Source organism: Theropithecus gelada, chromosome 2 (assembly GCF_003255815.1).
Source record: "Theropithecus gelada isolate Dixy chromosome 2, Tgel_1.0, whole genome shotgun sequence".
Classification (NCBI taxonomy): Eukaryota; Metazoa; Chordata; class Mammalia; order Primates; family Cercopithecidae; genus Theropithecus; species Theropithecus gelada.
Window position 1 is genome coordinate 40286533 of NC_037669.1, and position 25635 is coordinate 40312167.

A 25635-nucleotide genomic window follows, 5' to 3' on the forward strand; every position below is an offset into this window, starting at 1 on the left:
GGGGATGGATCAAGAAGGTGCATTCTTTGAAGCAGACAAGCTTCAACAAGCCCTCATCAGACATTCAATCTGTTGGCACCTTAATCTTAGGATTCCCAGCCTTCAGAACTGTGAGCAATACATTTCTGTTGTCTATAATTACCCAGTCTGAGGCATTTTGTTATAGCAACCTGAAGGGACTAAGACACTCTCTGACTTGTCATCACCTTCTACTCCAGACTCACTATCCATGATCCTTTCAAAGAAACTTGTTCTGCCAGTCCCCGAGTAAACTTCCCATCCAAGCTGCAGTCCCAGGAGAAACTCTTCAGTCCTTTGTAAGGCTCCTGAAACTTCAATCCACTCTTAGGAAGTAAATGGGTAACGTTCTCACAACTTTATTTGGCCTTAATTGGGGGAAAGGAAACCAATAAAACTATCACTTTAATTTCTTTATTCATCAATAGTATCCGAAAAGAAAGAATCAGGAGTTACAAAAACAAGTTAAATGCAATATGGAAGCCTACTAAATACAAGTTCACAAACACATATGCAACAGAAACTTGTTTAGATTGTTTCTTGAAGTTTGACTATTTAAAAACATAGGTGTAAAGGAAAGACATTCAGACTGGTCCACGTGGGCTTGTTAGCAGGCAGAGGAACCCTGCTTTCAAAAACTGAGAGTCCAGAGTCACGGCATGTGGAAAGGTTTCCATGGACACTGGATCTTAACAGATGCTATAGTGTTTACAAAACTACACACAGAGAAAGCCCAAGGAAGCCTGCAGGCTAAGCCCTATGCCTTTAGAGGGCTGAAGGAACCAAACCTGATTTAATCCTGTTTGCTTCATGCAAAACTTTATGCAAGACTTCCCAGACTAGGCTATTTAGCAGCTTTCCATGAATGGTCCTCAGATCATGTGACTCTATGGCATAGACAACAGCTGCCCTATTTACACAGAAGCAGAGGAATGTGGATTTGCTCTTGAGAGTTCATTGTTGCAGGATAGAGTAGTCTTGGATGGTAACCACTGTTCTAAATATGACTAGTGAAGAGACACTGTGGTTTTCTTGCTTTTAACAAACTGATACTCTTGCCCTCCTCCCATAGTGTCCAAGGGCTGGCAAAACTTTTGATTAAGGCATGCTGCTGTGAGTTCTCCAAGGCACTTGGACAGGGAGCTGCATTTCAGACTGAACAAGTGGAGTTTGAAGAGAGTTTTTAGATGGGATTGATACACAAAAGCTTAAAATGCTGAACAAAGTGGAATTTTCTCCTTTCAAATAAGAACAAGGAAAACTAGAAGGAATTATATTTTTGGCACAACGGTTTCTCACAGTTGCTTGTGCATTACAACCTAAATAATTTCCTTCTGATGGTCTTTAATCTACTTTCTACAAATGAGATCTTATGTCAAGGCTTTCATCTTTGGTATTCCAAATGCATCTTAAACAGGGTAGTGAGTGGGGTTAACTATCACAGAAGTCGAAAGACACAAGACTAACTGTAAATGACTGACCTCCCCAAGTCACAGTTTTAGGATTAAATCTCCATTTTCTTCCCCCTGTTGAATTACAAACTTTCTTTTATCCTCATCGCTAAGGGAATGCTTTCTATTTCCAGCCGGAGGTTAAACATGAAATGCAAATATGAAGACAGAGTGGGGTGGTTCTCTTTCCCACTCTCTTCCTGCTTTACCCATGAGGACTCTGTATCACAGTACAACCTGTAGCGTCATCAGGCTGAGATCAAATTTGGTCATCTTGTTTTTGGCCATCTGACATTTCTTGTTCTAACAACGAGATTTCATTTATTCTACAGAGAAGAAGGAAAAATCACAGGAACCTATCTCCCCTCTGGACCAATGTTCAGAACCACAGAATTTATAACTTATCAAATCAAAAGGCTAGTGCATTCTTACCAGCTCACTGAGGAAACTGAGGTCCAGAAAAAAGAAGAGAGACAGGGCCAACTCACTCTCCTAGTTAGTTGTAGGCCAATGAGCATATTGGTAGGCTGGGATATCCTAAGCCTGCTTGGCTGTACTTATCTCCATCCTTGGGAATACCGATTTGCCTGAACTTCTCAGAATAAATAAAAACAAATTAATGTTGGGATCTTGAAAGTTTTTTATGAAGATGCTTCCTCCCCTGGCTTCAGTCTAAGGCACCCCTTGCTCCTCTGGCAGATAGTAGACTGCTGGAAGCTGGGGGGTCAACTATGGGCTGCATCTAGTATGTGGCAGGGTGGGGGCATCTGGGTTATTTGAGCCCCTGCACCAGGAAGAACCCCAGACTCCTTCCACCTATGAAGTGGTGGGACTACTGAAAAATAATAAAAAAAAGCTTAATACCTAGTCAAGAAAATAAAATATTAAAAAACAATAATATAATGATAATAATTGAAGAATAAAGTCAACTTGCCAAAAAAAAAGTGTTTTACAGAGAAATAGCACCTTTGGTAAAAAGTATTTTTAAAATTTGGTTAGGTTGCCAAGGGCCTCAAAGTATACAAGTATCTGCATCATTTGGGTGTACTCTCCCAGAAACTCCATCTAAGTCTGAGGGACACTGGGTTAACTAGCAGGATGGCTATGTATCTAGAGGCAGTAATTGGGACCAAGAGATGCGTGGATGCTGGAGGTCTGTCATGCTGACGGCAATGGAAAGAGGCTGGAAGCAGAGAGCGTTCCTCTCTGTGGAACTTCCCAAACCTCTCCTCCAGGGACACCCTGCTAAGTCCTCTCTGGCATTGTGTGCACTCCCTGTAACCTGCTGACAGATGCAGTAAACTCAAAAGAGGTTCAGATTTGGGTTTGTTCCTCTTTCAATCGTGATGCAGTTTCCTTACTAAACGGCCCCAGAGCACCGTTTACAGTTTCTCTTAAAGCACTCCTAGAAATGAAGGCTGTGGCCCTTCCCCTCCTTGCCAGCCACCTTCATCTCCTTTATTGCAAAACAAATAAACAAAATAAAACTCATTGCTATATAAGCAAATACTGGTGATTTGGCGACTGTAGCAGACACTTGTGTATACTGGACTCAGCGCTGAAGTGGAAGAGAAGATGCTGGGCTCCAGACACTATCCTGTGCCGCCTCATTAGATCTCTTTGGTGCTCACTCTCTTGGTCTTTTCAGCTGTTTCCTTTGAGATGTAAGAGAAAATAGGCGTCATGGAAATATTAAACAACTGTTGGCATTTATTCTTCAAGACTATATAACATTGGCATTTACAAGCTTATGCTGAATTTTAGTTGTTTACTTGTCTAGCTCCTCCGTGGACAATGAACAACTTGAGAACAAGAACTATGGCCTATTCATGATATGGTCATGCAGGGGCTGTCTACTGAATTAAGCTGACGCCATTTGGACTCCTATGAAACAAGCAGATCAGACATTATGGTTCCCATTTTAAGAATGAAGAAAATGATGTTAAATGGAAATGCTACAAGATGTTCTGAATCCAACAAGTCCAAAGAAGTGTTAATAAAGTACAACAGGTTCTGGAGGCAGACTGCCTGAGCTTCAACGGGCTGTGCTACTTTTTGGGTGACCTTGGACATATTGTGAAATCTTCTGTGTCTCAATGTCTTCAACTGCAAAACCACAGTAATAAAGTACCATCTCTTACAACAGTGCCTGGCACAAAATGGCCAATAAGGACATACGAAGATGCTCAACAACATCATTAATCACGTGGGAAATGCAAATCAAAACCACTTCACACCTGCTAGGACAGCTAAAATAAAAAATAACAGTAATAAAACCATTGGTGAGTATGTGAAGAAATTGGAACTCTATGGTGAAGATGTATAATGGTGCAGTAGCTTTGGAAACCAGTTTGGCCATTTCTCCAAAGGTTAAACATGGAGTCACCGTATGACCCAGCAATTCCACTCCTAGGTAAATACCCAAGAGAGCTGACAACATGTATCCACACAAAAACTTGTGCGAAAATGTTCCTAACAGCTTTATTTATCAGGGCCCCCAAATTGAAACAACCTAAATATTCATTAAATGATGAATGGGTAACACAACATGTGGTATATCCATATAATGGAATGTTACTCAGCCATAAATAGGAAAAAAGTACTGATTCATACTGTAAGAATGAACCTTGAAAACATTATGCTAAGTCAAAGACCAAAAAGGCTATACTGTTGTATGATACTACTGTAATATGTCCACAACAGGAAAATCTATAGTTAGAAAGTAGATTAGTGGTTGCAAAGGGCTGGAGGAAGATGAGAATGGAGGGTTACTTCTAATGGGTATGGGATTTCTTTCTGGGATAATGAAAATGTTCTGGAATTAAGATAGTAGTGAGATGACTGACAATCTTAGGAATATACACTTTAAAGGGGTGAATTTTATGCTATGTGAATCATATTTCAATTAAAGAAATAAATTTTAAAAAACCTGACAACAGTGGCTGATATCTAGCAGACACTGCTGGGGTTCTATCCATAGCCCCTTTGTGTTTAATGTTTCGGTGTACACTGGCATGACTTCCTACCTATTGCCAGCACCTGCATCTCTGCCTGACGCCTTTCTCTGGCTGCTGTAGCCTACTCTGTCCACACACACTGGTAGGCCACAAATGCCAGGGAATTATTGTTTCCCAGTAGAAGCCCTCAGCCAGTGGCTGATGGGAGTTCTTGTAGAAACAGCCCAGCTTCATCCCTACTCAGGCACTGTTACTCCATTCCCAGAGATCCCCAAGAGCATTAAGAGCCACTTGTTAACAGTGGTAACATGCCTGAATACACACTCTTTATTACTTCCTTCCCTTCCTGGACTCATTTCCCAAATCTCCCCCTGGTGTTTCCTGGCATTGCTTCCCAAATAAACTATGTGTACTTGCATCCTTGCCTCAGTATCAGATCTGAGGGGACTCACATCAAACACAGAAACTTAAACATATTAGCTATTATAATTCACTCCGTACTGTCTGATAACTACTCTATCCTAGACGAAAGTAATTCCTATGAAGTTTTTTTCTCCTTCATGGGATTGAACTCATTTGGAGACTCAAGACTGGTGAAATCTGAAAAAGCAAAAGTCTAGAAGCTTTTGCTTCTGCTTAAACAACTGACATGAGATTTCTATACTATCAGTAACAATGATGACAAAATGCACATCGAGAATGATTAATAGATATGAGCAATTACTATTAATAGTAATAGTTCTGTTTGCTCATGTCAAATATTTCATATCAACAGTTTAGCAGTTCTTATGACCATTACATTCCTTAAAAACTTCTATGTCAGAGAGAAGGCTAATACTACTACATTTGGTCTACAGACAGGTAATGGAAGGTGCAATATCCTGTATTAAGACTACATAATAAGCCAGTAGGAGGATGGGCCAGGAGTTCAGCAGTTCCACAATATGTCAGAGGATCACTATTCTGCTAAGAACTCTTTCCCCAAGGAAGCCTTTAACTTAATGACATAGAACCTGAACAATGTTCTTATTATCTTCTTGAGTCTCTGGGAAGGAGACTCTTTGTTAACCCCAGGCTATTTTCTAGCTAGACTGATGTTGAACTTAAATCCTTTCTGCTGTGGCCCCAATCCACTACTTTCATACTCACTGAGTGCTGACTACATACCAGGCCCTGTGAGACTGCGAGGGTACAATGATGAGCAAGTTATAGAGCCTGCTTTCAGGAGCTCACAGTCCTTGGGTCTGGACACTGGTCATGACAGGATACACACTTCCTTAAACCATGCTCATTTGCAAATGACCACCTGCCTGATTTTGCCTTATGTAGCCACTCACTGAGCTGTAACCTATACCTGTCGAGACCTACTGGGCCCTGTGAGGACTTCATCAGGAAACTGTCTGTATCAGTTTGATAGTACAGGTGATGGGGTATCACTCAAGATCTACTGTATTGAACAGAGCGTGCCTCCTTGGTCTCCTGGGGCACTGGGCAGTGTTTGAGTGGTATAGGGCCTGATGGCAACAGCAACACCTGAACCAGCATGGAGGCTACCATTCACCTGATGCTTCTGGAGCTCCTGGACGTATCTGGTCATCTCCTCCTCTGTCTGAGTCTGGGCCCCCTTCTGATTCTTTCCTGCAAGAAGAACCAAAGCTCAGAGCAGTAGCAGCTGTGGTAAGCCAGTGAGGAATCCGCCAAGATCTACCTAGAGGCTCTCAATTCATCTCCCATTTAACCTGCGGAAGGAGAGGTGAATTACCCACATTTTCTAAGTATGAAGGCATGAAGGGGCCCTGTGTAATTGATACCTCCAAGGTAACACACTGTAACAAAGCAATCTATCCCAACTGCTCTCTGGCTTTTGTTCCTTTAACTGCTTAGCACATCCCTGCCAGAAGCTGGCCCTGCAAAAAAAGTTATGGTGAAAACCTGGATCCTGACACAGGAGATTCCTCTGAGACAATGACTCTCAGCCATTCACATACCATCAAAATGTCCTGGAGAACATTTGAAAAGATAGCTGTCTAGTTCCACCTTCAGAGATTCCGATTTAATTGATGTGAGGTGGGACCTGGACACCAGTACTTTTTTTACAAGTCTTTCTGGTTGGTTCTAATGTGCAGCCAGGGTTGACAACCATTTCATCTAGCAATGTTTCTCAAACTTGCAGTGATAAACAGAAACGAAAACTACACAGGTTCCCAAGCTGCTCTTTTGCAAATGCTGATTCACTATGTTTAGGATGAAATCTCTATGCTTATCAAGAAGAATGTTGACCATTAGGAAACACTGCTAGGACGTATCTTCCAAACATTGCTATCAACCTTCCCCTCACAGCAGTTTCCCTTGGCTCTGCCTCCACCTGGCTTCACATCTTGATGCCCCTTTTTGCCCGTCCCATTTTGATTTGTGATCTAAGATCAGACTGCTCTCAGGTACTAACCTGAAAATGCCCCAGAATGCTGGCTCCACAAACTCCTCTCAGATCCATGGCCTACACATCCATACATGCTTAGACCCCTGGGGCACCACCATCTAACATGGATTGCTCCATGTTATACCCACACAGAGTTCTGGACTTGGTCATCCAGGGAGGATGAGCAGCCCACAGCTGAGTGGCTGTGGAAATGGGCAGTGTCCCATGGGGCTGATCATTTGAATTTTGTCTGATGCATGTGATAGAGATTATTAGCCAAATGACCACGCTTATTCTGTAAGCCAACTGCATACCAACTGCCTGCACCTTAGAAATGGAGGGCTACCTTTACAAAGCCAGAACAGCAGCAGTTAGAAGTGGAGAGGTACTGAATGGAGTTTAGGGAAGACAAGTATAGGATGCTTCATGGTTGAGGCAGGCTAGGCCACTGACTGTTTTGAGATGTTTTTTGTTGGTTTCAGTAGCAACTCTGTGTTTCTTCTGGAGATCCTGGCTTGGTCTTGACTTCCAGGAACTTGTAGGAATTTCTAGTCTCTAAATAGCCTCTTCCTGTTCTTTCACCTGTGCCTGGAGTTACATTGGTTTCCTGTCTTTCCACACCGAAAACAGACTTGGTCCTGGGCAGTGGTAGGCCAGTGATACCTTAGACAGTACTGGACCATTTATACTGTTGGTGTTCTCTAGGATCCTTGTCTAGAAGAGCCTCCTAGTTACCATTTAACCTGATCTTCCTGAACATGATCCTAGGTTCCAGCCAGTTCTTGACACAGTTAACTTTTTTTTTTTTTTTTTTTTGAGACGGAGTCTCGCTCTGTTGCCCAGGCTGGAGTGCAGTGGCGCAATCTCGGCTCACTGCAAGCTCCGCCTCCCGGGTTCACGCCATTCTCCTGCCTCAGCCTCCCGAGTAGCTGGGACTACAGGCGCCCACCACTACACCTGACTAATTTTTTGTATTTTTAGTAGAGACAGGGTTTCACTGCGTTAGCCAGGATGGTCTTGATCTCCTGACCTTGTGAGCTGCCCATCTTGGCCTCCCAAAGTGCTGGGATTACAGACGTGAGCCACCACACCCGGCCGACACAGTTAACTTCTTCAACTTTTTTTTTTTTTTTTTTTTTTTTAAAAAGACAGTCTTGCTCTGTTGTCCAGGCTAGAATGCAGTGGTGTGACTACGGCTCATGGCAGCCTCAACCTCCTAGGCTCAGGCAATTCTTGCACTTCAGCCTCCCAAGTAGCTGGACTACAGGCATATGCTATCACACCTGGCTAATTTTCACATTTTTGTAGAGATACGGTCTCGCTATGTTGGCAAGGCTGGTCTTGAACTCCTGGGCTTCCCACCTTGGCCTCCCAAAGTGTTGGGATTATAGGCATAAGCCACTGCCCCTGGCTGATATAACTTTAGGTTTACCCTAGCTGGTGAAACTTTTGGGCCTGGTTCCAACTGACCTTAAGGCAACTCTCTGTCGCAGACCTAGCTTCGACACCCTTCTCTGTCTTGCCTCCACTCTGAATGTCCCTGGTTCTTTGCTAGGGCTCGGCTTTAAGAGTCCCTCTTGATCTCTGGCATCACTGTAGCCCAGGACCCAGATGGGACTCCAGTGGTTCCAACATAACCTGTAGCCTTACACTGCCCCCCAAACTCTCAGATTTCTCTGTCTCCCCAGACCACCCTGCACACATCTCAACTAGCTCAACTTTCTCTTTTTAAAAAAGATTACCCATCTCTGTTAGTTGAAGAGGGTCTACAAACATTTTTTCTTTTTCTGCTGGGTGTGGCAAGGAGAAGTCATTTTGTCTTTCAACCACCGGAGTCTTTTGCTATTTCCTAAGGTGTTATAAGGATCAATGGGTTAATATGTAAAATGCTTAGAAGAGAGCCTGGCAAATGGTTCTTGCTGAGTAAGTATTTGCTTTCACTGTTACTATTCCATTATTATTATTTTTAATTATTATTAAATAATTATTTTTATTTTAACATTTTAATTATTAATTATTATTTTAAATTATTATTCCATTATTACTATTTCCATAATTTTACTATTCCATTATCATTTACTTTTGCTCTGGGTCTTGGTCCTCTCTTATTCCAAGCCTCTGGAGTGACTTTCAAACTGAATGCCTATAGGATAAGTGCTCTGCCCTCAAAGCTCCCCACTTGGGGCTCCAACCTTACAGGTATGGGTCTGCCAGTTGCTCCCTGGGTTCCTTGCTCCCAGCCACCACCCTCTTCTCCATCATCCCCACCCCAACTTCTCTCATGCTGATTTCATGAAGCTCTCTCCTTGCTGTTTTTTCTTTCTTTCTGAAGCACAGCTCACCGTCACAGGTCATGGCTGTACAGACCCAGTTTCCACAGGCACAGACACAGCGGTTACAGTCCACCTCAGTCTCAGCTCCATCTGCATACGTTTCATCCTCCAGGGCACACTCTGTTGGGCCAGAAATGTGGGGCAACAGTTTAGTTGTGAGGGTAGAACAGGGCATCTTTGCTACAGTCTGTGCACCTTACCCTTTTTTCCCAGGCAAGACCTGCCTGTCACTCAGAAGCACTGTATCTGAGCAAATGCCACCATCAACCTAAAGAATGTGGGGTCCTAACTTCACCATGGGAATAATGGGCTGGGGCCCAGTTTAGAATCATGGGAGGGCATTTTCTCAGCTAGCTCTAGAGAGTTCCACCAATCCTCTCTATCTTGGCTCCTACAAAATGCCTCCATTCCCTACAGCTCTCTATGTCTTAGGTTAGGCATACTCTTCTCAGGAGGGTTGAAAGATGGGTTGAGGCACTTGAGAAACTCTTGGAAGCTGAGTTTCCAATCAGCATTTTCATCAGACAGTTCAATGAGAGCATCAACACAGAGTCCCCTGAAACAAAACACAGGATAAATGTGTTACCAAGACCTTAGCTTCACTCAGAAGAAGGGAAGTAAGCATCAAGACCACATACACCCAGGGCTTCCATAGGAGGCCAAGAAGATGAATGCTAACTGTAACAGCCTCTCTCTACACTGACCCAATACAACTATTATCCATCCTCACCAGTGCAGGCATCTAACCTTTAGTTTGTTATACTGAATGTCAGATCACTCCGGCTGTTCAAATGTTCCCCTTAAGATGACTAAAGTTTCGTGAACGGTTTTGTCTACTTTGATTGACAAATGTTTTCACTGCCTGCACACCTTCCACTAGCAATTGCCTTTCCCCATGGTATACACATGTCAAGTCAACCAAACTAGGAAAATCAAAACAGAAGAGATATGACAGATGATATGAAAAGAATATAGGATTTGAAAGAATATGAAGTTCAAGCAAGAGTCACCATTATCATCATTCTAGAAAGAGATTTTCAGAAAAGCTTCTAGAACTCAGCTCCATTAATTCTTCCTTGGGCTGGATTTGAGGCCTGGCTCAATCACTTACTACTCAAATGAACTTGGGCTAGTTATTCAACTTTTCTGAGCCTGTCTTCCCATCCGTAAAAGGAGGTCAAGAAGCCCTCCTTCACTGAGATATCATGAGGCTCAAACGTTGAAATTGTAAAACATTATGTAATTTCAGATTATCAAAATGTGAAGGATTTACAGAACCTATACTTTAAGGTCATAGACTATTATTAAAGAAGAATCCTTCTAGAAACTGTGCAATGTACTTCTTTTGAAAAAAAGAGATGCTTTTCCTATTTTTAATTCTTACTGATGCTGAAACCACATCAAAAGTTTCTTAGCAGTTAGTTTTTATTAATATTTATTCTGGAATAATACCATAAAAGTAGATGGGCATATATCTGTAACAGTCAGGGCAATCGACATGACATAGCACTAATTACCTAAAAATCAGAACAAAGCTACTTTGGACCTACAGTTAAATAATAGATTAATGTAATTCCTTCAGAAAATTAATCAGTAAAACATCACCCACAACATTCAGAAACAACTTGCCCTGATGTGCCCTTGGCAATTTATTTTAAAATTATATTCTTCTATTCCTTGCAAGTTCTGACCAAAAACAATAACTATTTGATTAGATATCAGTGGTACTCAATATATTAATTCATACTTTCATAGAATAGAACAGGACAGAATTCTCATTTTGCTTTTTACATGACATTCTCTCACTGGTAGCTCTTTTGCAGGTGGGAAAGGGTTTAAGTCCCCTCTCCTAGGCAGTCTTCCCTTGTGGATCATTCTCTGACCCCTTGTTCCTCTCACCTAAGCAACTTGTTGTTCTCCTGGTCTGGATACGTGGTAATATTGATGGCAGTTTCATTCTGTTCCACAAACTTCAGGAATTCGCTGGAGTCCAGGCGAGAGTCACCATTATCAAAGTTCTAGAAAGGGCATGACGAGATCATTCCGTAATGTTTTGCAGAACCCCTGTTCCATCATTGCTCCACTCAGCTGACCCGCCTCTGATTCATCTTATTCTTAATACATTCCAACCCTGCCCTGGCCTCAGAGGGTCATGGCAACAAATGCTCTAATCCGTGGGACATGCAGAGAAGGTACCTGTGCCCAAGATGAAAGAGGAGAAGTGCCTGGGGGGAGGAGGCAACCTGAACAGAGGCCCCTGGGGTCCCTAAGCACACTGTGTGGCCCTATCTCTGACACTGCCCTGTAGACACTTTTGACTGTACCTTTGGGTACAGACCAACCTCCACATCATGTTCTCAAACCCTGACGAACATGTAACAAGAGTTTAAAGTTGCAAGCTGTGAATCAGAATCTCTGTAGCAGGTCCCAGAACATGTTTCTAATGAACTGGTCAGGAACAGCAATGCAGATAACCCTCTGAGCTCACTTCGGACTTATAAGATCATTTCTTGTTGCTTGATTCCAGCCTCCTTGTCCTGTTCTCGGTGCTTAACTTTCACCTTGGTGCCCGTAACTGATCACATCAGTGAGAACTCAGGCAAAGCCCTCAAAGCAATAAGCTACAGACAGGGGTCATCATGCAAAGTTCCTGCTCCTCTGCCCTGTGGGGCCCACTGCAGATGTGTGCACAGGTCCTCAGATCACCCAGCTCAGGCTGTCCTCATGACCCAGCTGGCATCCCACGAGCACAAAGTGAGGGGTGCAGTGAGCTCACACATTGTTCTCTATGGCAAGATGCTAAACTGAGACCTCAGCCATCTGGGACCATTCAAGATACCTAGGCACTAGCTGCAGGAGGGTGTCAAAATCAAGACTGATCAAATTCCAAGTTGCATACTGCTGCTCTCCTAACAAGTTTCGATAGCATTTTCCCCTTCCCTCCCAAATCCTTTCCCTAGGCTGCCTCATGCTGCTGCCCTGGGAAAGGATTAGCTTCCCCATATTACTTTCAAATTGGCTCCCCAGATGGTGCAAGGGATTCTGGAAGAAACATCTGTCCAAATTTCTAGATAGAAGGGCAAGATGTAGCTAGCAACTCTCTCCCGACTGCCACGTGTCACAGGTGTTCCACTCTAATGTTGTATAATGAAGGTGTGCATGAAACAACTATTAGGCCTATGCTTAGTACGTACTTACTATTCTTGTCCTAATTCCCAGGAACAGGTCTCTGATGTCCTTTATTCACTATACAATTTTCCCTGAGAAAATTCCCTAAGTGTTTACCTTGTGAGGTCTTGATTAAGTAATCGAAAATAATTAAATAAGTTTGGCTGGGGGCCACTGTTAGTAGCACAGGACTTTCTTGAGTTCAAATGCTGCATGTACTGGGCAAATGGGAGCAACCCTCAAAGACCCCAGTGTTGTCAGGGCCTGATGATGGAATGAGTGTAGGGAGGGGAACCATCCAGCACTAGCTGCAGACCCAGTGCCACATGGCCCAAGTGGGCACCATGAACCTGGCAACCACAGTCCAGCTCTCAAAAGGCAGTGCTGTGTACACACACTTCAGTAGGACTAGAATCAGGCCTGCAGCTGGGGGAAGGTCCAGCCCATGTGCTTTCTCAACTCATGAGGGCCCAGGGCTCAACTCCCCAGGCCAGAGCTGTATATAGAATCCACAGAACACAGAATTCTGGTGCCTGCCCCAGAAATAGCCTGGAATGCCTGGGGGGTCTGCCTGTGAGGTCCTCCTAATCATGGACCATGAACCAACCTAATTCATTCAGCCTCTCTTCAGTCAGTCAGTTACAAAGACCTAGTATCTCTCTGTGCCTGTAAGACCTCTCACCAACAGGCAGCTGCTGACCTAGGAGGAGGCAGTCTTCCTTTGAAGACAGCAGCACATAAGACTCTGATAATCGTCAAAAAGTAGAAAATGAAACCTGTTTTCTCCTGGAAGACACTGCCAGAGTGTCTGGGAAGAGGGGATTTTATGTCTGTCAGTCATGATCAAGCTTTCTTAGATGCTCGGGTGTGAGAATGCCCTAGAGAAGAGCTACTTTCTCAAAGGGCCTTACAGCTTTCAGAAGGGAGCCTGTAAAAGTGAGTTGCTGCTGGAGGAGATGGAGATGTGTTGAGGGGAATGTGGTCTAGGTTTTTGGGAATCAAATCTAATAGCAGGTGTCAGTGATGCCCGAGGCGGAGTGCCATCGAAGGGCCACTAAAAAATGCTTACAAGGTCCCAAGTGGCCCTTGGAAAGGAGTGTCCTGGGTCCCATACCTCCTATGCTGTAATTGTAGGGCAAAGTCACTGCTCACAGCAGGCCCTGCAGGTACCTTTGCCATTCACTCAGCTTTTGAACAGTCACTTTCTTTACATTACTTTTTGTTCCTGTCCAACTCTCCTGGCTCAGCACTATGATGTGTTTTTCTGTAGAAGAGGAACCATTCTTGCCCTAAGGGCTCCGTAATGTGGGAGTGGTTGAGACAGAGGACAGAGCAAGAAAGGCTGTGCTTTTTCATCTGGGTATGATCTCAAAAACTTGAAATCCAGAGACTTAATATCTGCCATAGAGGAGAGAAATCTCTATATAAAAATAGTAACACAAGTGAAGTCTTAACCAAATATCCATTTGAAGCCAACACAGTACTTCTTCATCTGTAGGTTCTATAGTGTCAGAAAGAGAAATCCACAGACTATACTGGCATTGGCCACGTTAGGTGGCCTCAGAGCAGCCAAAAAGTCCCTCATGTGTCTGAAGTTGCTCCCAAGTCCCAACTGGGTTGGGCCCTGGAGGTATGTGAGGGAGTAGATGGCTGGGGCATCTACCTAGATGTCTGTAAGTGAAGAGGGCTTTGGTGCTTGCATGGAAATGTGGGTATCTGAATATGTCTGCGTGTAGGATGTGTCTCCGTGTGGCATGTGAGTCTCTGTATGTGGTGTGTGTGTGTGCGTGTCTGCATGTTTGAGTTTGAGTGTGTCTTTGTGCTTCTGAGTGTGATGCGCCTGTGTGTGTCTGTGTTCTTGTCAATCAGCTGTAAGAATGCCCTTAATTGCTGCTTCTAACTCTCAAGTTCTGTGAAAGATCTGCATGCCATGATAGCCCGAGCCATCACTAAATATTATAACCTCCTTAATTTCTCTTTGTGAAAATAGCATCTCTCCTGCTCCCAAGTGGAACACTCTGTCTCTTCAACTAATCATGATAGGGAACAGCAATATCTTTAAGTTCAGGAAGAATCTCTGGACCCATGAAATGCCAGTCCATTGATTCTTCTCAGATGAAGAATCTCTCCAGGCCATGGGCAGTCAAGGTAATGACTTAGAGAAATGTCAAACTAGGCAGGAAAGAGGCTGAAGTGGTCCCGGTCTGGGTGCAATCAGAGGGTATTTTGTATTAACAGCCAGCTCCATAAGGTGTCATGGGGAGTAGGGGACAGAGCTTGGCCCTAACTGACAGGTTCTCCAAGACCTTTGTGGCTTTAACTGCCTGAAGGCAGCAGCACATGTGTGTTAGATCCCAAAGACTCCACTGCTTACTCCCACTAATAAAGCTGGTGAGAAGGCAACTTTCATGGCTTCATCAATGATCTATGATGAGGAAACTCAGGGAGTCTATACAGGTTTACATTTCCTGTGGTATGGGAAGATGTGGGGATCAGGCAATGGGAGAAGGAAGCTTCCCTTTCTATGGGCCTGAATAGTCTTCCTCCTACCTCTGGATTACCTTAAAATACTTGTCTAGGATTTCACTGTAGTTGCTGCCTTTAGAGAACCAGCCATCTGGAATGATCTCAGCTTCCAGCCACTGGATGATGCGACGTCGGAGCTCATCACGGTTGGACTGATAGCAAACAACTGCAGGAAAGTGGAGGATGTCAGCTGGAGCAGTCAGGGGAGGACCCCAATGATATCTGGTACCCACTGTGTGGGAGGATCAGTGCCCACGGAGACAGGATTAGCACATCCAGGGTACACAACTGGAAAAAGTCTAGCCCAGGATTCAAGCTCCCATCTCTAAAATATTTGTAAAGATTGAGAATATTGAAACAGAGAGATTTTGCTGCTTATGTGAGAAATAACTAGAGCAGAAAAATAAAGGATACTTTCATTAACTTTAGGAAGCTGAAGGGGAAAAAAATCAATAAAGCAGCTCTCTTGACTCAAAGATGAGCTGAAATACATGAATAAATGAGAATATTACAGTTTTTTATGCCACTAGATTTCTGATTTTCTCCAGTTTCTCCCTTTCTCACCAACTGGGTCCATCCAAACTTTCCCCCACTTACAACTGTATACCACCTACATCGTCCTTTATTATGAACAAGAGAATGTGAAGCCCAGCGAGGGCCATGTCGAAGCCATGCTCTGGACAGCTGTTTTCCACTGGAAATAACAGGGGGTGCTGACAGTTGAGTGGATGGGGAAGCAGAGGAGAAAAAGCTTTGGCAAAAGAGAATTCCTGGAAGACAACACATGTTGCGGGTGAAAAGGGCACTGGGCCAGGGGAATGAAAATCTGGGAGTCCTTCCCTAGTCTGCCAATTACCAGCTGTGTGATACAGAAAACTCACTTAGCCTCTTCCAGCCTCAATTTCCTCATCTATATAGTAATTACAGTACAATCTACTTCACAAAGGCTACTATGAGAATCTAAGGAAAGTATGCGCAAAAAAGTTCTGTAACTATAAATCATGATAAAATTTTAGTGATCACTAATAGAAAACCACAGAAGTCTTACAGGCACTTCCAGTTATCTATCCCCTTTCAAAAAGAGTTGTGCCTTCTATTTGCTAGTCCCATAACATGAGCATGTCTTACAGGATGTTGAAAAACGAACTCAGTGGCTGTCCTGTTCATGCAGTTCAATCACTACTCAGGAAAAATGGGAAAACACAGTCAACATTCTGACCCAACCAGCTGCTTCAATTGGCAAACACACACACACACACAAATGTAGTTTTGCAGCTTTTCTGAGCTGTGTTGAGGAGTGGCCAGTTCTAGGACACAATTCTGATGCACAGAAGATCTTATGAGCTTGGTAGGGATTGTGGAACACAGTATTTCTATCATGAAAAGAATGTCCTCCCCGAGATGCACACAGTAGAAAAAATAGGCACTCACCTGGGCTGGCAGATGGACTTACGGATTTCTTCTCTGCAAGACAAAAAAAAGAAAATGTGTAATGCAAAGTGAAGAAAAAAAGAAAATTTTTCTGTATTTCTAGGATTACAGCTGCTCCACATGTAGAGGACTATTTGTAACCTTTTCATCATTTTGTATTGAATCCTTTCCTTCTTCTAGGGCCCAGGTATGAGGATCTTCTGTTTCCTGCTTTGTCTGACAATTTAGGGCCACTGAGTTACCCTTCTGGTCTCACACCTCCTCCTGTTGCATTGAGGGGTCACTGGGATTTTGAGAATTCAAATGGAGAATCATTCTGGATAGGGAATGGAGTGGAGACAATCGCCTGGGAAACAGCTTCTTGTTTCTTCAAGGAAGGGCAAGGCTGAGAGCGGCTGGGCAGGGCTATGGCTTGGCAGGGGGCTGGTATCTAATTAGCAACAAGTGTGGGACTTCCTTCTTATTCTAATGGCAATGGTTTCAGCGCAAAATAGAGGAAATAATACTGAGAGGTGCCCAAATTAAAAAGCATGAGGAAAGTGAAACTTACGTGCTTTCTAAAAAGGTACATAATTCATTTAAGGAACTTCATTATTGTTACTGAGTACTGATGGGGTCCACCGTATTTACTATCCAGCTGTAGAAAGTGCTGAAAACCCCCCTGGGGATCTGATACAGCAAACCCCGGGAAGAGGCCTGGGCCATCCAGGGCAAACCCAGCAGGCTCATGAGTGACAAGAGGATGCAACTCCAACCAACTGGGTGCTTTCCACAGCTCTGAGAGGCTGTGGTCATGGTAGAAAGACCATGTGGTCAGCCAGGCCACATTGCTCTGTTCCTCGGCTCCCATGGCTGAAGCTGCCTTGCAGTGGTGAGAACACACCTTACCTTTGCAGTGTCCATCGTAATCAACCTGGATTTTGGATCCAGTGAGGCAGGCATCTCGATGCAGTTCACAGTGGTTGAGGTAGGTCTTGCCGTTACTGCCACATACAGGCCTCTTGTGAGGTTTGCATTGCTGAAACAGACCCAAAAGAGAATGTTTGTGCAGTTATGGATATCGACACACAGACACACACACACAGAGCCATTTTGTAAGGGGACTCTCCACCACCAGAGATGGTGCTTCTATCCTACCAGGGCACAGGCAGTTACAGTTCTGGCCAACTGACCCTGTCTCAGTTGCCTATGGCCCTTAGTGCCTATCCCGGTCCAGGGTCATCTCTTCTATTCAGTGAAGAAAGAGACACCCTCTATGGTTTGAATGTTTGTGATCCCTCCAAAATTCATGTTGCTACTTAATCCACAATGCAAAACTATTAAGAGGTGAGGCCTTTAGGGGGTGATTAGGTCATGAGGGCTCCTCCCTTGTGGATGAGGTTAAGAAGTGAATATATCAGTCTTCCTACAGCATTTGGCCCTTTGGTCCTTCTGCCTTCTGCCATGTGAGGATGCCACATTCAAGGTGCCATCTTGGAAGTTAGAGACCAGGCCCTCACCAGACATCAAATCTGCCTGCGCCTCAATCTTGGACTTCCCAGCCTCTAGAACTGTGAGAATTAAATTCTTTTTATTTATTATTTACCCAATCTCAGATATTTTATTATAGCCACCGAAACAAACAAAGACAACTGCCTTACCACATCAAATTAGCAGAAAAGGCGTTCTATTAAAAATCAGAAATTTGAATTCTCTGTCACTTTGGAAAAAGTCATTTAATGTCTCAGAAGATCTGAGATCCCTTAATATTCCAACATTCAATGACACAAAACAGCCAGAGCTGAGAGCTGGGAATGTGGAAAGACTGATAGGCAGGCAGGCAAACACACACACACACACACACACACACACACACACACACACTCCAATTCTTCCACAGCCTAACTATAAGGATCTCTTGCTTTATATACTATTTGGGGGGCTACTTTGTTTTCCTCCTAATCTCAAGCCTTTGTTGTGAAGCTAGGAGTAAGGTTGTCTGGGTCTTTGTGAAGTACTACAGAGAATCATTATGGACAGGGAAATGGAACAAAGTTCATTTGGAAACTAGCTTATGCTTTGGCTGCTGAAGGTACCAAGATCACAGGCAAACTCAGTTTCTTTGGACTTCTATGGTTTTTAAGGGGGAGAAGTAGGAAGCAAGTTTAGCTCAGATATAATAAAGAAAGGAAGTGAAACAAGAAAGAGCAGATGGTAAAAAGAAGCACAGAGCACTAGAAGTGGATGGCAGCCCAACCTCTCCAGTTTTAGTTGAGAATACCAAAAATACAAATTTCAGTGAACCAATATTTATTATGGAGTGCTCACTATGTGCTGGGAAATGGACAAAACCAAATGTGGTCTCTGTCTTCACAGCATCTCCTGAAACCTTAGGTTTGGTCCCAGCTCACCCACATCTAGTTGTACAATTTTTAGGATAAGGTTTCCAGATCATAAGGCCAGGCTTATGCCACCACACTGTGGCCAGGTACACTGCCAGTGAGGACCTTCCAGAGCTAACGGATCCCCAGCAGGATCTGGCTTTTAGGTTTCTGAGTTAGAAAACTTCCTTTCTGGGGCAACAAATCAGGATCCTTAACCTGGGGACTAAATTGGTTGTATTTAATTTGCAGACAGACGTGTTTCCAGGCTATGAGTTGGTTTGACAGAAAAGAGAATGTCCAGGGTATTTATGTTCACTTTGGTGGCAGAACTTGTCAGAATCTAGCCTACAGAAGAAGTATTTATCAAAGGCTCTCTCTGTTTTTTAAACATCAAAAAAAACCTGCATCTCATCTACTGTTTTTAAAAATTTGCGTATCCTCTGACCTAGCAAGCTCTGGTGTCAATCAATGCTACAGAAATAAAGGCAGTAGCATGTAAGGGTATTTGCACAAGGATGTTATTGGTTATAGCGGTAAACAACCCATAGAACCAACTGAATGTCCATTTATGGGAAAATGATAGAATAAATCTAGTTCTTTTGTATTACTAAATATTATGCCACTACAATGAGTTAAATGAGTTAAAACTACATGTGCTGATCTAGAGTGTTATCCCTGATAATGAGTAAAGAATATAAACTGTATATATCTATATCTGTATCATGATCCCATTTTTGCATAAAATAGGGGGAACCATTATGTCTACAGTACTATATAAACCCTAAGGCTTATAGTAACATAGAAAAGAAAAACATGTGGAACAACATGTACCAAATTGTTAACACTGGTTACTTCAGACTAAGGGATTGAAGGGTTATGGGGGAAGATTATAATTTTACGTCTGTGTAAATGTCTGTACTATTTGACTTATATAAAACAATTCTTATTTTTTAATTAAAAAAATCTTATAAAGCTAAATTTAAAAAAAAGAAAAAATATCCATGCATTAAAAATCAGGAACCTGGAATAAAAATTCCATGTTTCTCAGAGGCATGAGGTATGCTTTTATAAAGAGACTGAAATCATTGGCACTGCCTGCTAATGGGTGGCTCCGCAAGGTAGCCACATTGGCCTTGGCCACTGTTCTCTGGCTCCTGACATTAGGACTTACCTCAATGCAGAGACAGGTGGGTTCCCCTTTCTCTGTGACTGCACATTCCCGGCCAGCTCCACAAAACACATTGGCACAGATCTTGGATTTGCTCCTTAGCTCTTCCTAAAACACACAATCATAAAGGAAACCATGTGACTGAGATGAACCCACTAAGGGATAAGCCCATAATGAGATTATCTTTCAGGCTTGGGCTTTGCTCTGGAATCATGGCTCATGGTCTTAAACAGCTAGATGTTGGGTCTTAAACAGCTAGACGCTGCCTCCAACAGCGAGTGCCCTACTCCCAGACACTGCTTCAGCCCAGGTTCAGGTACTTCTGAGTCCCTAATATGTTTCTCAAAGAGCAAGAGTTCCTTTCTTGCATGCTTCCTTTCTCATAAAAATGCTTATTAAGCACCTATCTTATGCCAACACTACACTAAGGGATGGAGATACAAAGGACAGACCCTGTCCTCAGGAAGCTCCATGACTCTCAGAGGAAACTCACAAAGAAAGAGACATTTGGAAAACAACACAGGAAGTGCAAGAACAGGATCACCAGGGAGCTGGAAGGGAGGGGGAGGGGAGGGGGAGAATTTTTCAGAGGATACTTTCTGAAGATACTAGGCCTTAACTGATTCTTAAAGGATGAGAGGAGTAAGTCAGGCAGAAATGGAAACATTGTGGAGAACTATGACTATGTGAAGGACCCAAACCTGACTGAATGGTGTTCAAGGCATTATCATCTCAAAGGGCAAAAAGAAGGATGGCTAAACCAGTGGAAACGTGGATTTGCTATATTTGCTATGGTCCCATTTAGCCTCTGCCCATGTCTGCCACTGGCTTCAAGATTAAGAGGGCTAAACTGCCTGATAGCAGAACTATTCTCAAATCATTTGCTAGTCAGGCATTTCCCTGTTCAGACATGTGCAGCAGAACTGACAAGGCAGGGAATGGTCTCGGTGTATGCACCTGAGAATGTGGGGGTATTGATAGGCACTGATCTGTTGGTGGCTTATCCCTTCCCTCCCATTCACTGGTGGCAGAAAGCCAGCCCCACCTCATTCACCACTCAACCCAGGGGTAGTGGTGGTTACATGAAGGAGAATGTGATCTCCCCAGCTTCCCATCCTGACTGGCTGGGCAGGCAAAATCATGAAAGACCTCCAGGCCCAAGGCTACTGGGCTAGCACTGGCTGTGACAAAACCAACAAAGACTGCAGGAGGCACAATGGGGTCATCGGGCTGGCTGTGGTGAGGCAGGGATGGAACCCAACAGTCCACCCTCCGGGCCATGTCTACTACATTATGCAGAGAACTCACACCCACAAGTCTTGTAACAGTACAATTCTTATAGTTGGTGAATGTTTCATATTCAAGATTAGGGCAAAAAAGGCAAAAAGAAAGTACAGGCTTTCGAGCTAAGGTGCTGTATGCAATACAGCTAGTCTGCTGCCACCCAGAGGCTGCTCTGCAAACTCCAGGTTATTATTTTCTGTCCCAAGCCTGCTTGTGGGTCATGCAGGGCTCCCATTGGTCTAGAAGCCGTTCTCATGCTCACATTTCATTGGTTCACATGCTGTGGATAAACCAATTCTTTTTTGAATGTTGCTAAGGCGAATTCAAGAAAGCTAGCAGGCGGGGAAGAAAGAGGAAGTAATTCCCAGAAGTCTGCGGGGATTGGAGAGCTGTTGTTTTCCTAAACAGAGAGTGGAGATAAAAATCAAGGATATTCTCCGGGCAGGGCCATCTTGTGGAAACTGCCTGAGAATGTAAGGCAACACGAAAAAGGAAGAGGAAAAGGTTTTTGCTGACGAGTTGTAAAAAACCTCAGATATGTTTACCTTCTCCTCTCCCAAAAAACGACACTGTAGCCAAGGGATACAGACAAATATGCACCCCCCTGTGGGTGTGTCCCATGAGTTATGGACACACAAATGCATAAAAAAGCATGCTCAGACACATGCCTGCACTCAAATACACCCGCACACAGCTCCACAGGCAAACACCCACAAACCTCCACTCACTAGTCTCTGTCCTTAACTAGTAATTTTCATTCTTTAAGCCTCACATGTCCTCATCTATAAAGTAGGGGTAAATGCCAGCCCTGCCCTGTGGACATTCAGTGAGATACATTTGGAAGTACCAACTGTAAATCAAACTGCCTATGAAACCTGTTATTCATGGGAATGCCTTATAGAGCTGTTGCAGAAAAGCCTGTGGCATGTATGGAACCTCCTTTTAACTTATATTGGTGTTTTTAGTAAGTATCAAAAATAGATTGAATTCAATCAAGTCATTTTTCAGGAATAGTTCTCAACAATCCATTTGAAGAAACATAACTTTTGAGTTATAACAACTAATATTTGAAGAGTACAATTAAGATTTACGAAATGTTTTCATACACATGATTTCATCTTACAGGGAAACCCTGCAAGAACAGGTATATTATTATTAACCCTATTCCATAGATGAGGAAATTGAAGACCAGAAAGGTCGGATAACTTGCCCAAGGTTCCAAAGCTAGAAATGAGAGGAGCCAGGATTCCAACTCATATCTTCAACCACTGATAACTAAACTCCCATTTATAAATACCCGGCATCCTACTAAGTTATTTTTATTATATGTGATTTAAGCTCCTCAATAACTCGCTAAGTTAGACATCACTAGCCCCATTTCACAGGTGAGAGGGCTGAGCCTTAAATAACTAGAAAGTGGCAGAGCTAGAATTCTGCCCAATCTAAGGGAAAGTAGTTTATATTTGATTTATTTTCATATCCAGATGACATAAGGAAATTATGACGGGGGTGTGAGTTGCATAATTAGCAAGTGTTGGGAGAATGTGCGTTAAGAGTGCGTCAGAGATTTAGATTTAAATTACCCACATCCCACCTCTATTCCTTACTTGCTGGTCGTGGGCCAGGTGCTCTCTTTAAACCTCAGCTTCCTCAAGTGAAAACTGGGAGTACTGATTCTTAGAGGGTTGTTGTGAGGATTAAATGGGATGTACCGCAGGCAGCACAGTGCCTGCCACACAACTGAAAGTGGCTATTACTACAATGGGCAATTTATTTTCAGACAACTTTCCCACTGAGATGCTGTCACTACCACCTTGGGCTGTCATGTCCCGTTTTTCCCTGTCCTCCCTTGCACTGCAGTGGTAATAGAGAACAGAAGGACTGACTGAATAGAAAAAACAAAAGGCCCGTTTGAAGAGCACACAGGGAAGAGGGGAGCCACTAGTTACACAATCATGCCTCTTTGCAGGTGATACGTCTGTCAATAGGTGGCAATCTCTCTCTTTGTCTTGCACAGCCCAGTGCCGCAATGCAGAAGTGCAGTGTTGGCTCCTGCAGCTCCACCCAGCTCTGTCCTCGGAGCCAGAAGTGGTGCAGGAGGTAGAAGAATAGGGTGGCTGCCCCACAAATACGGGTAGGGTGATCTACCAACGTGGGAGAGGTCTCACTGGCAGCCTCATAGCCCTCCCCAGTGATCCCCATTCACAGGCATGCTTTAATGCAGAAATGAACAATGAAGAAAATTTTCTCCAGAGAGATAGCTTTTGTGCCATTGAAAACCCTTCTCCAAGCCTCATCTTCTCTGGGAGTGGGAGTGTCAGGTGCATCCCTGAGGTGCCTAGAAAGTTGCTTAGGGTGGTGGGTGGTCTTACCCATCTGCTGAGAGACTGATTCGGAGTGGGGGAAAAGAACACCTTGAGAGGGGTTGAACATTCTCATGGGTTGGAGTAATAGCTGCCTGGTGGGGAGGGCTGTGGTGAGGAATAGGGAGATGAACAGGGTGGCAGGTGATGGTGGGGAAAGGGGTGGCGCTCGATGGCTGACCCGGGGGGCTCTCCACAGCAACTATGAGCAGTGAGAACCTTGGAAGGTTTGGGATTGGGTAGGTAACATGATGGATATGGTGATTTGGAATGTTAATTTGTGTCGGGTCCTTTCTGAAATTCTGATTCAAAGTGCGGGGCAGCCTGGATGGAGAGAGGCTGCAAGCAGGAAAACCGGCCAGGTTTAAGACTGTAATCTAGTCGGGGATGACAAGGGCCTAGGACCGAAGGCCAGTGTTAATTTTAGCACCTTCAGCTGAGTGAGGCTCTGCAGATATCTCTGTCCTCACAACCTCTGTGCAGGTCTCTGTATTTTTAGTCCCATGTAACAGATGCAGAGGCATTGGAGAGTCAGAAAAGCTCTGTGATGCATGGAGGCCACATAACTAGTGAGAGCTGAGTCAGGAACAGAACAAAGGCCAGCCGGATTCCAGAGCCTCAAGGTTCCCTCTTGGGGTACAATCAAGGCAGTGAGCTTTGGGGAGGGGGGACAGTTCCAAGGGCTGACACAGGGTGAGGTCACAAGGTACAATGCAGTTCTTGTAAATAGAACTATTTGCTCTACCACTGTAATGATTTTAGGAATGATGTCCCAAATCAGTATGAGGATTTCGTGTATGCACAGATGACCACATTGGCACATGGATGTTCTCTAGGAGTATGAGGTTATGGGCAGGTCCAATATTACAAAAGTATTAACCTATAAGTCTAAATGTACCTGTGAGAATGTAATTGATTTGAGTGGGGGTAGAGGGTGTGTTCTGGAAGTGTGGACACTCAGACATATTGATAAAAATCAACAAAATATCTGCCTGCAATGGAGAAACATCAGATTTCTAGCTTTATCCTTCTGCATCGTCTTCCTGACTAGTCTCCATGTTGTTTTCATTTCGTGTGTTGCAAGCCAAGCTCTGGCAATTTGGTCTCATTAATTTTCACATTGCAAACTCCCTTTGGTAGAACACAGACTGGGAACATTCCCGACTTTTTACTAGGTAGAAAGTATCTGAGCAACCATTGAAATGGCAATAATGATACTTCATACTTGCACAGCAATTTTGGTTAATCTGTAATTTTTACAGATAGGCAGGCAGGGGTTACCTGTGAGGCCCTTCCAGATTTAAGATCCTATGGTGAAAATAAAACTGAGGCTCACAGCTACATGTGACTGGTCCAAGATCTCACAGTTGTAGAGCTGGGGCCTGGCCCTAGGTCTCCAGACTTTAATCCAAGCCTCTTTCCACTAAACCACTCTACCTCTTTACAAATCAAAGCTAGGAAAGGTGTTGTCTTGAATCCAAGGTCTTAAAAAATGGAATTATTTTTGCAATCAAAAAAGATCCTTTGCAAGCAAATGGAGAAAGAAGTTATTTACAAAAGCACCAGTAGCGGTGATCGTGTATCTGAGTCTCTGGGCCAACCAGAATTAAGTCTGAACATAAAACACACGTTGAATGTTTAAAAAGAAGTCTTCTGAAGTAAAACAATTTCTGGAAGAACAGTGTGCTTTGGCAGGGGAGGAAGCTTATAGGCAAAGCCATAAAACTGTCAGCTTAATATACCATCATTTCACTAACATGAAGTGGGTCGGCTCTGTCCCCTCCATACTTTTCCTCTTTCCAACTCTTTTAAAAAAGAACAGCTCTACTTATGCCAAGGTGGAATTTTGGCTCCACTTGCCACTATTCTGTGACAGAGTGGCTTTGTTGACGTGAGAAAAGCTCTCTTTGCTTTGCCAGAATTAGTCATGGAAACTTCACAGGAACACCAGGGCCCCTCAGATATACACAGAGTACCATGGAGCTGGGGACAAAGGAATTCGCAGAACTGGGAAGAGCAGGGGGAGGTCTGCAGTGGGGCGTATGGGGTGAGATGCTGGTTGCTCCCAGGCAGCTCTTCTGGAACCCAGTAGCACAGGCCTGAGAAAAGCAGAGGGAAAGAGCGAAATTGCTTCAGGACCTTGAAATCTTGCTG

General features: G+C 43.7%; 1 protein-coding gene across 2 annotated transcripts in view; it reads right to left on the reverse strand.

Moving 5' to 3' along the window:
* Positions 1 to 416: 416 nt before the first annotated feature.
* Positions 417 to 25635, reverse strand: part of FSTL1 (follistatin like 1) — a 55660-nt gene continuing 30441 nt past the window's right edge. Inside the window, exons 3-11 of one of the 2 annotated variants that reach the window (XM_025375891.1) lie at positions 19838 to 19942; positions 17192 to 17321; positions 16304 to 16336; positions 14908 to 15038; positions 11078 to 11196; positions 9622 to 9734; positions 9188 to 9298; positions 5988 to 6064; positions 417 to 3124 (exon numbers count right to left, since the gene is read on the reverse strand). In XM_025375891.1, coding sequence (XP_025231676.1) covers positions 3080 to 3124; positions 5988 to 6064; positions 9188 to 9298; positions 9622 to 9734; positions 11078 to 11196; positions 14908 to 15038; positions 16304 to 16336; positions 17192 to 17321; positions 19838 to 19942 — 864 coding nt within the window. In that variant the 3' untranslated portion in view covers positions 417 to 3079. The remainder of the gene's footprint in view (positions 3125 to 5987; positions 6065 to 9187; positions 9299 to 9621; positions 9735 to 11077; positions 11197 to 14907; positions 15039 to 16303; positions 16337 to 17191; positions 17322 to 19837; positions 19943 to 25635) is intronic. The other variant, XM_025375892.1, reaches the window with a different exon arrangement.